We start from the raw sequence: 15888 nt of genomic DNA on the forward strand, positions 1-15888 counted from the left end.
CGTTCTATGTCACTGCTGCTGAAGTTGCCCCCTCCCCCTTCCTCCTTGCCCCAGAATTTGCCATCCCCTGGTGCAGAGGAGGAGAGGTTGCAGCACTGCCACGGAAAAGCTGAGACGTGTTTTCAATTTGCCTCCTGCTTATCTCTGCTGTTTGGACAGAGAGGTTTGAAAAGCTGGATTTTCTGTCCCTGCAGAGTAAACACACAGAACCCGGCAGCACAAACTATTTCTGGCTTATCAGTGGAGGAATGCAGCAGCTGAGGCTTAGTGCGAGTGGGCCGTCAGGAAGGCCCTGAAGGGGCCCCCTCCCCACTCCGCGCTATTAGAAGTGTGAGAGCCCAGCAGGACTCAGAGGGGAGAGTTGGAGAAAAAGGCAGAAAAGGGAAAGAAAGAGGAAGAGAGAGAGTGAGAGAGGCTGAGCAGACCCTGATGGCTACAGACGAAGTTACAGGAGGGGCTCGCAAAGCTACGAAAAGCAAACTTTTTGAGTTTCTGGTCCATGGGGTGGTGAGTCGGGAAAGTTAGTGAGCTGGCTGGCTCTAAATAGAGGGATGAGTGGAAACTGGAGGCTCTGTGCTGGGCTGGATCGGCTCCTGCAGTGTGCTCCTGGGGCGCTGGTAACTGCCTTGCCAGGAGAGCACCGGGGTCTGTAAAGCCCCCAGAATATGCACTGATTCATTGATAATATAGGCTTGTGTCTGGGGGGATGTGTGCTGTGATTTTTGCTTTGATTCTCCATGAATGGTGAATAGCGTGCTTTTGAGCTTGATCATGGTGCAGAAACTGCACTGGATCTGACCCAAATGGGCTTGTAGGACACTTCGTTCTGTAAGCAAACTTGTATTTTGAAAAACAATTCTGATGAAAGCCTGATGAAGCCTTGTGGTACTGCCTCTGGTTCTTGTCTCCAGTCTTGGCTCTTATGTATCCTCTGGCTACTTAACAGGTGACTTTCAGGGGCTTGAAGAGATTAGCTCTGCAGATCTGTAACAGTCTATGGGAACTCACCCACGAGAGAATTTCAGGGTGCCATGCTTAATTAAGGCAATCCTTCAGGTCTTTAAAAATTTTCCAGCTTTTGTTTAAGAATCAGGTCTTCGATCTCCATTTAAGGGGAAATGCTAACCCTGTTTTTCTGCCATTGGAAACGATGTTCTTTGAGTGACTCTCTAGTGCTTGAGAGCAGTCACCATTTATAACATTTGGATTTCTTGTATCGATACACATTTAACAAAAATAGACGGTTAAAGAGCCCCAAGGAATGCAGATACTGTTTGGATACTGATAGTCCCGAGTGTTTTCTCTCTTGAGGATTCTGGCACCTCCTGTGACACCTTTTTGAAGACATCAGGTGGGGGCTCTCGTGCAAAGATCATAGAAATCTGTGGAGCTCACGGCAGGCTCCTAAGTTGTCTCCATAATTCAGGCTTACTCCAGCCGTGTAGGATCTAGCATGTGTCCTGCAGATCCTGGATATGGCGGGACTTGCAAGCTAAGGACTTTTAGGTGGCGTTCTGTGTTTGTGGGGACAGTGAACAGGCGATGTGGTGCCAGCGCGCAGGGGCAGTCTGTTGCGAGAGCGGCGGGTGCGCAGGTCTGTAGCAGTGGTTTTGTTGTGGACGTGTGGGTCCATGAAGGTAGTCTGGCTCAGGGGGGCCGTAGCTGGGCAGAACCACAGGCAAGCTGGGAGGGGTGGGCGTATGGGATGCTTTTGCCTTTTCCAAGGTTTCTGTTGCCATTTGCACACCAGTGGTCTTCCTTTAGTATCAAGAGTGGCAAAAATAGTTATGTGAATTTGCTTCTTCCAAATCTAGATGGACTTCATGTGAAAGCAGCACGCTAGCCTCTTAAACATGGGAATTTTTAATTTATACCAAAATGAGTATAGCAGAATGCATTTCCATTACTTATTTGGATGCTAGAAAAGTCTACCTTTTCTGCCCTGGGAGTTTTGCCACTAGTGGCATCTTACTTGAATATTTGCGTTTGCCTGGAATATCTGCATTTGTTTGTCACCTTCCTGCTACTTGTTAGTGTGGCTGGGGCTTCTTGTCTGTTAGTCTGTTGCCTGAACACATCAAGTGTGACCCTCTCCTTTCCTCCATGGTGATCTCCTTTAGTTCTGCTTTTGCTTCCTTGTTTGTCCTTTCCTTTAGTTTCTTCCTCATCTCAGGTTCATTTTGATCAAAACACAGGTTGGGGTAGTCAGTCTTCCATTACTTAAAAAAGATAAAAAAGCTTTAACTTCATTTTATCGCTTCAGGTCCAGTATCCTACCAAGTAAGAGAATGTGCCATCACAGCCATTATCTTGAGTTTACATAGTGCTGGATATTGAGTTTTATTACCATCCACAGTGTGTCAGCATCTGAATTAATTCCTTGAAAAATCAAGTTACATAGGAAACTTTACTGGAATTCCTTGGAATCAGATGCTGCTCTAATTTCAGGGAAAAATCTCCTCTTCACATTACTTATTTTTTATGTTATCTATAATAACATTATTTGATCTGGTTATTGCAGGGTTCTTTTTTTTTCCTCCTCCTCCCCTCCCCCAAATGGGGAGAGGTAAATAGAGGTAGAATGTTGTGAGAAAATTTTTTGCTATGTGAACACTTAAATGAACAGGATAATTTTGCAGTATTTCCTAAGGGCAGTTAGCTTTTGGATTCACTTGATCTTTCTGGAAACATATGTTCCTTTGCTAAGGTCACTTTGCCCTTTGCTCTTGTGCACTTGATCTTGCCTTTGTTCTTTTCCATATTGCCAGCTTAGAAGATGTCTCCTTCCTTGTTTGTCCCAGTCAGACAGGATACCTCTGAAAGGTGAAATCTCTTAATGGTTAAAAATCTCAAGTGCGATACTTCATTCCCGTCCTGCTTGTGTGCTTGATAGTTTGTTACACCTCTGGTTAGCAGTTCTTCTTTGAAAAAGGTTAGATTTCTTTCAGTTATTTATTTTTACAATTCTTTTACTCCTGTTCTGCTTCATCAGGGTCTTGCACATTGATTTTGTGGGAGGAGAGATTTTTTTTTCCCCCCAAAGGCTTCATCCTTTACTTTGTCCTTTTTTTTGTTCCTCTCAGCTCTATTTCTAGCACTTTTATGGATAAATATGGCTTTAATCACCACATCTATGTTGATTTATCTCTTTATTGATGCATTTTCTACTGTCCAGTAGTACGTTTCAGGCTGTCTTTATGACATCTCCCTCTGGGTGTCCAGCTGTTGGCTTAAATTTTGTTGACCCAAACCAAGTTATTAATCTTCCTGCAGGCCATGCCTTTTCTCGGTTTCTTCTACCCTCTAGACCCTCTCATAGGCCTCCCTGCTGGCTGGATCCCTTCAGTGCATGTTACCTTGGTCTCCCCTTTTTTTTTTTCTCTTTTTTTTTTCCTTTTTCTTACTCAGGGAGGTATCTTCCCATATAGCCTTGAGAAGGTCCATGGTGCAGATCCTGTCAAAGCTCTTGTCCAGACATCTGTCCTCTTGTGACTCAATTGCAGCAATCTTCTCCTCTTTGGTGCCTTGTACTGTTGACCTTGCCTGTGTCGTCTTCACACAAGAAGCTGCTTGTGGTTCGTTTTCTTGTCCTGTTGTTCTGACCTTTTTAATCTGCTTCTGTGCCCTTTTTCTGTTCCGACTTTATCTTCCTTCCAAAACCAATCTTCTTGCCTTTTATACACAAGATACACCTATAAAGGTCTATGTCCTTTTCTTAACTATCAAGTCATATCTGTATTTACAATATACTTGCTGTCAGTTCAAATCACCTTCTTTTTCCCATAGTGATCTTGTTCTTTGTCCTCTGTGCTGTGTTTAGGAAGCAATTCCTGTTAATACAAGTCCTTATCCATATTTATTTTCTGCTAATATGTGTTTTTTCGTAGTTCCTGCTAATCTCTACAGTTTAATATTAGTTACACGTCAAGACTGCTAATTTATACAAACCTATGTATCACTTAAGTGACTCCTTTGCTTATCTTCAGTCTTCTTTTTGTCTAGTTAGCTACCTCTCAAATCCGGTCATAGAATTTTATGGTAAGTACAGAAATGGAGTATGTTATATGAAACGGCATTTAGTACAGTGAAAGAAGGCTCTCAAAGCATGCCATCATGTAAACAAATATTTAATATAGTGATAAATAACTCGTTGCCAGTTTTTAACAGGCAAAAAGACAGGTCTGGTGCCCCAAAGATGTGTATGGAGTGTCTAATAGATTTATCAGTGATCTGGAAAAGGGGATGAGCAATGAATTTCATAAACGAATTTTGCATCTCCTCATACATTGCTGGGTTTTAAATGAACCGTAACGATTCAGGAGGAAGGCTTGCATGTCACTGTGAGCTGCCTAGTGTGTAGCAGCAACTGCTGCTACTAAGAAAGCAAGTAAAATGTTAGCCTGATTAAGAAATGGGGCAGAGAATAATGCAAAGCAATTGTAAATCCGTGACATATACTTACAAGAATATTTTTCTGATTTTGGTCATCTGCATGAAAAACAAGCAAAAAGAGGGGTAACTCAGAGGGCAGTAGTAGTGGGAGGTTTGTGAAGACTTCATCAATAAGAGAATGGGGTTTATTGATTTATTTATTTATAATATATAAGGATGGACACTGCTTAGGAAGGTTGTAAAATCTCTGTCACTGGAGGCTTTTAGGCACTGGTTAAAGAAGTAAACTTCTATCAAAGTTGATGGAGATACTGGTGATACTTCTTTGAGACGAGGAAGACTGGATGACCTCACAGACTCATATTTCAGTATATTACAAAAATTATATTTGTTTTAGTAGAATGGGAAGAACTAAAGATATTCTCCCCAAATTGAATGGTGATCTCTTTTAAGTGGATAAAAGTGATTGTTTCTTCCAGCCAGTCATCAGTTTGTAGAGATCACTACTAGAAGTAGCAAGGTGAGGTGAATATTAGGTTTGAAAAAAGTAGAACTTTGCTAATGAAAAATACCCCACTAATTTTTATATTATCATGGATATAAAGACTATCTTGTCAGAGCATAAATCAGCTAACACTAGAAGGGCTAGAAAAGAGCCTCATGAACTGTCATTTTTGGACAGTTTGTTCCACTTGCCTAACACCGGGCTGTCTGCGTGGTTCTCTGTGCTAGAAGATTGCCAGGGAACTGGTCCTGGAATGCAGTCACTGATTTGCTGCATAGGTATTCCTTGTTTTGTTAAACACGGAGATGTTTGGGGTGAGTGTAGGGCAGCCTGGAGAAATCAAGGGACCTTACTGCAGTGAAGAAACCTGGTTAGGAAGGTACTTGCAGAAGACTGGTAGAGTGAAAACATTGTACAGCGTTCAACCACGTAAGCAAGCTTCTAGTAGAAACTGAAGGTTTCTCCTTTCCTAGCCCTGGACTGACTGCAGGCTAACAAATACAGAGAAGTTCACACATAATTAAGAAAAGAAAATCATATTAATTCTAGCTAAGGCTTTAATAGAGATCAATGTGATTTTATGCAATATGGGCTTGTTAAACAAATTTGAGTTGCTCATTGAGAAAACTTGGATTTGCTGATGAGTATAGGTGCACAGATGTGATTGATCTGTGAGATGTTTGAATTGCTCTTCTGTTTTTTAAAAAAGAAATACCGTAGGAATATGAAACAGTCACACTGGATCATTTAGTCCAGTGTCCCCAGTTGCAGGGAGCAGCAGAAGACTGCATGGGAGTATAGGAACAAGGCAAAAACCTAGTGATGCTTCATCCAAATACTCTGCGCTTTGTAGCTCTGGAGCTTTCTGACCCAAAGCTGCCTTCTATGTGTAGTACCTCTGTATGGATTTTATTTATGTAGGTTAGTCCGCTGATGTCTTCCTGAACCCATATAAACTTTTAGCATTCAGAGTGTTTTGTGTCAGGAGTTTTTGCAGCTTATCTTGCATAAAGAAGTACCGGATCCTGCCAACTGCTAGCTGCTGTCTGATTCTTGTAAGGGAAGAGACAGTGAGCTCTTGATCAGCCTCCTCTTTCTCCATGCTAGTCATGATGCTGCAGAGCTCTGTTGTTACTCTCCCCTCCCAAAGCCATCCTTTTTACAGAGCCAAGAGGCGCATTCTGGTAGTTCTTCACACAAAATCTATTCATACGTTATATCACAGTAGTGGATATGATCAGATCTATTAAAACGAGCAAGGTGATGGAACTCAAAGATGGTATATAGGGTTTGTTAGTTCCCATTCCAAAGACTTTTTCTTTTTTTTTCCCCCTTGGTTGCATCCAGGTGCTTCGTTTGAGGTTTGGTGTCTGATTATTCTGAGCTGTGAATGGATACGCATGAAATAGAAAGGTGGTCGCTAAACTTTGTCTCAAGTTACAATTCACAGTTCTGTAAATGTGATGTTTTCTAAGTTAAAAGATTTTTGGATTGTCATGAACATTATTTAAAAATGGGTGGAACCTGGGACACTTAGACCCTGATTCTAGGATGTGAGAGCTTTTGGGAAATGAAGGAAGGTGAATATGGCAGACAAACAAGAAGAATTGCAATACCGATGTTTCTGCTTACTAAATCTCTAAAAGATTCATAGACATTAAAAAAAAAGGAACTCGTATGAGGTAACATCTGTGGTTATAGGAGAGGAGAGAAGCCGTCTACGACTTTTTTTCTTGGACTTCTAAAAGTCCATTTTGAAATGGCACGTTCAGTTGGGAAACCATTTGTGCAGTCAGAAACCTGTTGCCATCAGACAATATCAGTCTAGTCTAAATTTCCTAGCTGTTCCGGTACTTCTAGTGACCCATTCTTACCTCCAGGCAGCATCTGGCCTGTGTTTATGCTTATAGAAATCGGTAGCTACTGCAGTGCCTTGACAGGATATGTTGTCTAGCCAAGGTAGCTTCTATTTTTAGTTAAAAAAATGTGCTGTTTGTATACCTGGTAATTGTTGTTCTTCTCAAAATCTGTCAGATTCTCTGTTGACAAGAAGCCGGTGGCTGCTCGCTGCACGCCGTCGGAGTCCTCCTGCGTGGTGCCGAGAGGGATAGCCTGTCTTTCAGAACAGGAGATGGCTGTCGGTGCAGCTCAGTGCTATATTGCATTGCAGTGATGCCCCGCTCTCTGTTCAGTCCCTTTCTAAGGCCCTTGTAGTGTTTTTGCTTTTCTTTTCCTTTTACCTATCAGTTCTTCAGGTTATTTTCCTCTATCTGGTATGTCCAGACGGGAACCCTTCTTTTTTCTGCTTCAGCATTTTGGCTAGTGTGGTGTTGATGTCCCTTGAGAAAAGACTCTGCAGTAAACGCGTAGAAAAGCACCACTCCAATGTTGTCTCGTTTCTGCCGTCAGGCAGGAGACGTTCACTCGGAGAATGACAGAGAGGAGGAGGAGCGAGGCCGTCGTCTGATGTGGCAGGAGGTTCAGGCAGGGAAGAAGGTAGAAAAGCCAGATGTGTGGCTTGGGAAACTGGGCGCTGGAAGGTGGCGACAGGGTCTTGGCAGCAGTTGTGGGGGAGGTGGTGTGCCTGCTGCACGGCCAGCGTGCTCGGCGTTGGAAGGGGGCAGCCAGGGCGGTGGTGGACTCTGCAGGAACGCAGGCAGTTGGCAGAATTCGTAGGGACCAGTATGCACGCGTGAAATAGCGGTTGTGTGCCTTTCTCTGTGTGCCGTACTGTTTGGCCTTGCCTAGCTGCTCTGCTGGCACTCTGCTCTGCTCTTTGCTTCGTCTCCTCAGAGCTGTGAGAGAGGTCCCTTCGGCTGGGGACATGCTGCGGTCTTCCCCACTTCCTACGGCCCGCAGTGGTTCTGCCAGTGAAGTGTTTGAAGTAGTGCAGAGTGAAACGTGTATATGGAGTCAATGGAGGAAAAAAGGGGATAGGTCTGTGGATAAGAGCAGAGCTGGGTCGGGCAGGGGGGTCTCGGCCAGATGAGTTCCCAGGAGGGAGGATGTGTCAGTGCGGTTTTGCACTGCAGCCTCCGCCATGGATGGTACTTGTTCAGGGCAGATTCCATCCCTCTGAGGAAGAGGGGAGGCACAGATCCTAATCCGTAGACAGGTGCACCTCCAAGATCTCTTTCAAAAGACATAATGGTATTGTAATACTCTTCAGTATCAAGACTTCTTTTTTTTTTTATGTCAGTATTGTGAAAAATTCAATGTATTGTCTGTCACTGTCTTGTCTTGCACATGTGTTTGAGAGCGAAATAAGCTTTTAGATAATATAAGGTACTGCTTGTCTGTTCTCCTTTTATAAAAGTTTAGGTAGAGAAAGCATTTCTCTATCTTGGGAGTCTGGTGGGCTTGCAGCAGGGAGGTGGCAGTTGCGTAGTGAGTAATATTTTATCTACGGGTGATATCGGGGGTAGGAACATGAGAAAGGAGGGGAAGGAATGAGGCGGGACAAGGGGTGAGGCTGAATATGCTTTTGCTAGAGCGGTCTCCTTTTTCTCAGTTTTGTCCCTTCTCTATGTATCTCTATTTTGATGCTTAACAAAGGGAACTGAAGGAAGTTCAGAGATGTCAGACTTGGATCGAGAGTAGATTTGGCTTGCTGACCTTGTTCTCCAGGCCTTAAGGTGCCCTTTATAGACGCAGAAAAGCGGGCCTGCAGCCTGATCCCTGTTCATCCAGGAGGGATGAACATGAGATGGCTGTGCCGAGGATCTTGTCTCTTCTGAATGACTGTCAAATGTCCCCGGCTGATTGACAGGCAACAGCGGGGCCAGTGGTCTGCTCTTTGCTGGAAGAAGGCCACGATGTGTAGACTGGCAGACAACAGAGAGATCTTAAATAGAAGCTCAAGTGAGAAGCGTTTTCTGGGCCATTTGTTTCTGCTGACTCTGCCTGGGTCAGAGGGTGGGGGTGAGTACGTGGGAACGGAGAGAGCTGCTCTGTTCCAGCAGTCTTCATAGCTCCGTGTTTACGCGAGAAGATGTTTCCAGCTCTGCACAAAGCCTCAGTTTTGCCTCTTGCTGCCTCCTGCTGCTCCTGCGCTCGGTGGCAATACCCGCAGTCGGTTTCCTACATGAACACTTGCTGAATTCACCTGCTTGGCTCCCTGTGCTGGTCTCTCTCCTGCCCCAGCCCTCCTCCTCTGTCTGTACCGATTATAGCCGTTGGTTCTTGGCTGATCATTCACTCCCCTTCTTTCTTTCTCCAGGTTCCTTCATGCGTACAAGTGCAAGGAATATCTAAGACTTGTGATGATCAGGGAGGGCACTGAGCTGGGGCTTTGGGGACTACAGTGGATTTGGGTGGTTAATTTGGAGATGCAGGTCCAAGTTATATTTAGAATTATATATTATTATAATATGTAGTATAATTATATATTTAGAAATCATAAAAGGATGAGATGAAGATGAAATAAACTATTTTAAAATGTTTATTTTCTTTTCTTTATTAACAGTACAAAACCCATTTTTTCCCCACCCTCTAACGGACAGTCCTGCATGCCCTCTGGGATGCACACACCTCGCTTTGGAGACCACCGGTGTACTTCTCCCAAGTACTGTCTCAGTCTGTAACTGTTGATAACTCAGAGAAGTTTCTGCGCCAAATGTGTTTCCCATGTCGTTAGCACCCCTTTGGAAAGGGGTTCCCCAGGCTGACTCCCCCCTGTGTGGCAAACTACCCCCTCTTGGTTGTCTGTGAGCCTGGCTCCTCCCAGCCTCCTCCCACGGCTGCGGTTTGTTATTCTGGAAGGGGCCGTGAACAGTCAATCCCCAACTGCCCTCTCCAGGCCACTCATGATTTTGCAGACCTCTAGCAAATGCCCCCTTAGATTGCCTTGGATCACCTCTTTCCAGATGGAAAACCATGGTGTATTTACTTTTACTTATGTGGATGCAGTTCTGTATCTTAATCGTTTCCGTGCCGTTCTTTGTACTTTTTCCAGACCCACTCTACCGTTACTGAACTGCGGGAACCAGAACTGCACGCAGCATTCAGCACGTGGGCAAACCACGGGCGGTGGCACAGTGATGTTCTCTGTTCCCTTCCCTGCCATTTCTTCTGTTTAATGGCTTTTTTTGACCTCCAGTAGGCAGTGAACCGATTTTTTTTTCCTGGAAGTGTCTGTTTAGAGTCCAAGATCTTGCTTCTGTTGGGCAACAGTCAGCGCAGAGCCCATTGTTTTCTGTGTGACGATTGGATTGTTTTTTCCGGTGTAATTCACTTCAATATGTATGGAAATCCATTTTCATCTTCCTTTTAAGTGTTCATTCTGTCTCATAAAGTCCTCCTGCAGTTCTTTGAAGCTGGCCTTCATCCTTGCCAGCTTGACTAACTTAGTGTTACCAACAGACTTTTTCACTTCCTTGCTTTTTCTCTCTCTTTTTTTAAAATTTTTTTTCAGATTGCTTATGAATATGCTGAAAAGCGTGAGTCCCGGCAAAACTCTGCATGTGCCTGCCTTTTATTTTCAGAACCAATTACTTTTACCTCATTTCTATCCTTTAACCAATTCTTTATCCATAATGGATGCCATTGCCTCTTGGATTCCTTAAAAGACTTTGTAGAGGGACTTGATTTTCAAAAGACTTTTGTGTGCGATTTTTCTTATTCGCATACTGGTTCAAATGCGTGTAGAGTGTGTGTGTATTTGTCTGTATTTTCACATATACGTAGACATATAATAAGGATCTTGATAATTCTTAGAATGAAACTAAGCTCTTCTCTCTGTTTTAAATTGCATTTTACAAGTAGTAATTATTTTACTGGTGTTTTTCCTTGACGACTGTAAACTTTGAGGATTTAGAATTGAGTTTACTGTGTGTCTTGTACAGCATTAAGCTTGTGATTTGACCCAAAGTGTCTCTCCAGAGCACACTGAAGTCAACATAAACGTCAGGACTTAAGAATGCCTACAGGGGTGGCTGACAAACTACCGCATTCCCTTTTTAAAATTTTTTTTATTTTAGAGGCTTGATCAGAGACATGACCTTTCCTTAAAGGACTCTTGTTGCTTTATGAACTTACACTGCTCTCCCGTGTAGCTGAAGGAGAGGGCCCTTAATAGAAAATGTTTTGTCATAGTGCTTTCATGGTTCACCTTCGCCTGTTACAGTCTCCCTACTGATCAAAGCAGCCTGCTAGTCAGTGCAAAATCTGAAGCGCTGTAGACGTGAGCTTGCTTGTAGCTTTGATTAGCATGTGAACTGCACCAATTTGGACTGTGTGTAGCTGCCGTGGAGCTTTTTCTTCGGCCTGAAGGTAGAGCTTTCTGCTGTAGGCTGGCCTGGATGTGTTACTGACCACTGAGTGTTTTCCCAAGCCTAGTGTTTCCTGTCTCCTTTATCACTGAATTCCTCTTCACGATGCCCGGGAAATAGCAGAGCAGAGCTCACGTGCTCTGTGTTGCTGCTTAGTGCTTATCAGGATGGTCAGAATGGGGAACTTGCTGGAGCGAGTGTCTGATCATGTACAAATGTCTTTGCAGCTGAAGAAACAGGGACCAAATTGGCTCTTCTTTCTGTTTCGCTTCTTCTCCAGCGACCTGGGATGCCATCAGGAGCTCGAATGCCCCATCAGGGGGCTCCCATGGGTCCCCCAGGCCCCCCATACGTTGGAAGCCCCTCAGTGCGACCTGGGATGCCCCAGACCGTGATGGAAACAACAAGAAAACGCACTGCACCACAGCAGGTCCAGCAGCAGCAGGTGCAGCAGCAAGTGCAACAGCAGCAGCAAGCCACTCAGAACCGAACTAGGAGGTGAGTGTTCCGGAAAGAAAACATGGGAGGACAATTTGAGGAAGAAAAAACGAAACATTTTTAGCAATAGGTAAGACCTTTAAGATCGAATGAGACAGAAGAGAAGATTTATATATTGTCGGTTTCTTAAAGCAGGAAAAACATTGGTAAATTTTACTCTTTGTGTTGTTTGTGAATGCTCTTGAACAAACTGACCTTTACTAACGTCTGGTTTTGCAGTTATAATGCTTTTACCTCGCAGGTTTATCGGCCTATAAATCTGGCCATTATATTTAGCCTTTAAAGTTAATGAACAGTTCTCTTCTAATATAGTACAATTATTGTATTATTTGTTATCTGTTCTGTATAGTTTCTCTGATTTCTGACTGGCTAACAAAATGGTTTGTAAATGAGACAAGTGGAAAAAATTTTTGGTTGGTCATGTGAATATTGGCACTATGGTCACTCAGGAGAGTGGTCGTAAAACTTGCAATTGTCACAGCATTCCTACATATAAAGTAGAGAGATATGCATAGGAAATAATTTCATAGGATTAGAGGGATTTTTTTTAAAGGAACTTTCTTTTTAAAGTATGCCCACTTTGTACAGTGCTGAATGCATTCTCTCTTAAATAACAGTTTGCTAATTTCTTTTTGCAACTTATTAGACCTCAAGACCTCAGCAGTCTTGAGTTCCAAGTGTGAGCCAGTTCCTGACAAATATGTAGGGTGCAGTCATCTAGGTTTTCTGCCTTTTGCAAAATCTTTATAGGGGTATATATAGATTCAGACAGCGTTCTGGTGGTGTCATCGTATCTGGTTGTAGGTAAAACATGACTCTCTAAGCTCAGTGCTTCAGGAGCCCTGCTCTGTCCAGGTTATATGCCTTGGATCAGCAAGCCAGACTTGGGAATGTTTATATCTGGGATGCATCTGGAAAGGACACCAATCCTGAGAGTATTAATACATTACGACTGCATAAGATTGAATACAGAAGGAATGTGTGTGAGTGCAGCACGTGAGCACGTGCGTCGTGGAGGTCTTGCCCAGGACTAGCCAAAACGCGCATTCCACAGCACCTCCCAGGATGTACTCCAGGAGGCTGCACAAAATAATGCCTAGCCTTCAAATATACAGGGTAGACATAACCTGAAAAATGGCCGCTGCTGGATAGTTAAGGTAAACTTTAGTCACTAACTAGTTTCCAGGGGTCTTTAAGAAGAATATTTTCTAAAAGTTGATGGCCTAACTCACAGAAGGCAGCAGTTCCCCCTCCCCAGTTCTTAGCTTCAATGCTTCTAGTTTGGAGCCCAGTAATCTCTACTGTAGTGAGTCCAGCTCACACCAGGGCTTCCTAGGCACTCAGGAAAGTTTCTCTGTTTCTTCTGCCATGCCTTCTCTCCAGATAACGTGTTGAATGTTTTCCCCTTGTTCGTTTCCACCTCCTGTCGTTTCCCACTGAAATTTTTCTGTTTTTTCAGGCAAACTTTTCTGGCACCTTGGGTCCAGTTCTGGGAGTAATTGAGTCCTATGTTTTATGGCACAAACAGGCCAAGAAGGTATAGTCGTCCTTTCTTGGCAGGTTTGGTGGAGACAAAAATCTCATTTCTCTAATAGACTCATGGAGAACTGTTTGAGACCCAAATTGTTGGGAGTTTTTGGTTTGTTTGTTACTTTCTTTTTGATTGCAAGCCTTTGGGATTGTTGCAGGTGCATGCATATCCCATTTCCCTTTGGGAGGATGGAACTTGCTCAGGCATTACTTCCAGATTCTGTGAAGTGTTTCAGTGCAGATTTGATTTTGTGAGCTGCGGAAGGAGTTGGAGGTTCACACCCTGTAACATTCCAGTCCCGTTATTCCTACGCTTTTTAAAAGGGACGTTGTTCACCTATGAAGTTGGGTGTGACTGTGTGGATGAATTTTCTGCCCCCGAGGAAGGATGTAGTTTGCACCTCTGGGCACAAAGAGTTCCTCAGGCTTGGCTTATATGGGGAGGGGGAAGAATCTACGAATCTGGTATTTCAGGCCAGGCTTATTATTAGCAAATGTAGGAAGAGAGTGTGCCGCATGGGTGTGTGTGGAAGCAGCCTTCCCATGGGCATGGCTGAGACAGACCTCCTGTATGAAAGCAGTGAGGGGCATCCCTGTGGCACGGCAGAGCAGCAGCAGGCGGTTCGCTTCCTCCCATTTGTCTGTCGCAGAGGGAGTGATTCATTTCGTGCGTAAGATAAAGGCCTCACAAATTACAGAGGTGGAGAATAAGGCCTGGATTCCCTCTCGGCCCTGTGAGGGAAAGCGAGGTGAGAGGTTTGGTGGCCACAAATGGTTCTCAGAATCTGAAGAACTCAAAAGACAATGTAATTGGCAATCTTCCTGACAGTACCATTTCTTAGGCACACACACATTTGCGTGTATGTACACGAACACAAGTATGTTTTTAAAAGCATAGATATATAAATGTGCTTATGTACGGGTGTGGACACATTATGTATATACGCTGCAGGCACACATATATCTTCCCACATGTGCATTCATAAAGATGAACAAATATGGAAACATAAGCCCACTTACCTTTGTATATCACTCATGCAAATGCGGTACAATGAAACAAGTGTATATACATAGGGAAGGGTGTGTATATATGTGTGTTTTTATACATCATATGAAACACACATATATACGTGTGTTTTCATCAGCACTCAATTTCGGGCATGAAGGAATGAATGCATGTCATCTGTTTGAACAAGTTCACATTCTGTTTACAGGCACTCAGCCACTTAGGTGTGCATACGCATAGGTATATCTATGCACACTGCCACACGTGCGTACCGTCCTCCTACATGCTTTTTCTGTATCTATAGACAGCATGTGCACATGCACTTGCATACATTGCCACCCCGCACCGTAGAAGATGCTGTGATCAAAGAACTTGCACACTTCTTTCCAAGATGCATAACAGACAGCCCTGATTTGTTCTTAGCTAACTGCCTCCCCAGGCTGCTGAGAGAAGGGGTCCTAGGTCCTGGGCATGGGTGAGACCCTTTTGCTGATGCATGCACAGCTGTGCACCAGCATGTGGAGATGTCAGGATAATTTAGCAGGTGGCCTCGTTACTCCTAGATCTGTCACCATGGTAACGTGTTTTTTTCTTTAAAAAATGTACAGTGCCAAGAGGAGGAAGATGGCTGACAAAATTCTCCCTCAGAGGGTGAGTCGCTTTCATTTCCTATTCCCTTCACAATCAGTTCAGCATCTTAGTGTAATTAGAGGGATTTTAGAAAATACTTTCACTTTTTGTTTAAAAATCTAATTAAAAAGTAAGTAGGCAGTGGGTGAAAGTCTAGAGAGCAAGGCTGGGCTGGGGCTGGGGGCTGGGAGCGTGGAGTGCAGCCCGGCCCGCGCCGTCCTCGTGCGCTGGGTTAGCCGAGCCGGCACTGCCACTTGCTGGATGGACAGTGGTGCTGGGCTGCGAAGTACACGACGTGGCGCTGGGGCCCTCTGCGTCTTAAGGACGTTTTTGATCAATTTTTGAGGCCGGCCAAAAGCTGGTTCGGAGCGCAGCTGTGCCCGTAGGAGGTGGGCTCGTTCTCGGGTCTCTCTGGCCCGCTAGAGCTGCCAGGTTCTCATTTCTGCAGCGGTGTCCTAGCAGGACTGAAGTGAACCCCTGTAAACAACAGAGTTCAAGGGGCCTGCATTGTCTGGAGAGTTATGAATTCTCTTATCCCTGGGGATATGTCTAGCTTTTACTGTCCGCCTATGCTTGATCCTCAATGCTTAGATCTCCTACTTCCTTTTTAAACGTCGGAATTTCTCTCTGCTCCCCTTCTCTTTCAGTATTCTCAGACTTTCCTTTCCCCTGCCCTCTTCAGCACAGTTGCCCCAAAACCTACTTGGTCCCAAAAGACAAGCTTCCTGAGTCTTCAAAATACACACCCTTGTCACATCCTAGCCCCGGTTTCTTTGGCTTCTGGTGCTTTTTCTGGGCTCAGCATCCCTTTGACAGGCGTGTAGGACTCCACGTCCTTTTCAAGTCTTCCTCTCCACTGCTGGTGTAAACCCACACTTGCTGGCAGCCTCCAGATTCCCTCCTGCGACATTCCGCAGGTACCAGTGCCAGCCGCCTGAGGAGGTGAGCCCACTCTGGTACTCCTGATGTCACGTTATCACTCCTTTTCTTGTAATTCCTGCCGCCTCCCATAGGTTAGCCATAGTTCTCTCATGCTGCTGTCTTGCAAGGACTGAGCT

The 15888-nt window shown here is 44.4% G+C and overlaps 1 protein-coding gene across 5 annotated transcripts in view; it reads left to right on the forward strand.

Moving 5' to 3' along the window:
* SMARCD3 (SWI/SNF related BAF chromatin remodeling complex subunit D3) overlaps nucleotides 1-15888 on the forward strand; it is a 115539-nt gene that overhangs the window by 41873 nt on the left and 57778 nt on the right. For 4 of the 5 annotated variants that reach the window (XM_075144501.1, XM_075144500.1, XM_075144502.1 and 1 more), the window contains exons 3-4: nucleotides 11447-11664; nucleotides 14809-14851. In XM_075144501.1, the coding sequence (XP_075000602.1) occupies nucleotides 11456-11664; nucleotides 14809-14851 (252 nt within the window). In that variant the 5' untranslated portion in view covers nucleotides 11447-11455. Of the gene's footprint in view, nucleotides 1-262; nucleotides 508-11446; nucleotides 11665-14808; nucleotides 14852-15888 lie in introns of those variants that run through there. The other variant, XM_075144503.1, reaches the window with a different exon arrangement.

Source organism: Calonectris borealis, chromosome 2 (assembly GCF_964195595.1).
Source record: "Calonectris borealis chromosome 2, bCalBor7.hap1.2, whole genome shotgun sequence".
Classification (NCBI taxonomy): domain Eukaryota; kingdom Metazoa; phylum Chordata; class Aves; order Procellariiformes; family Procellariidae; genus Calonectris; species Calonectris borealis.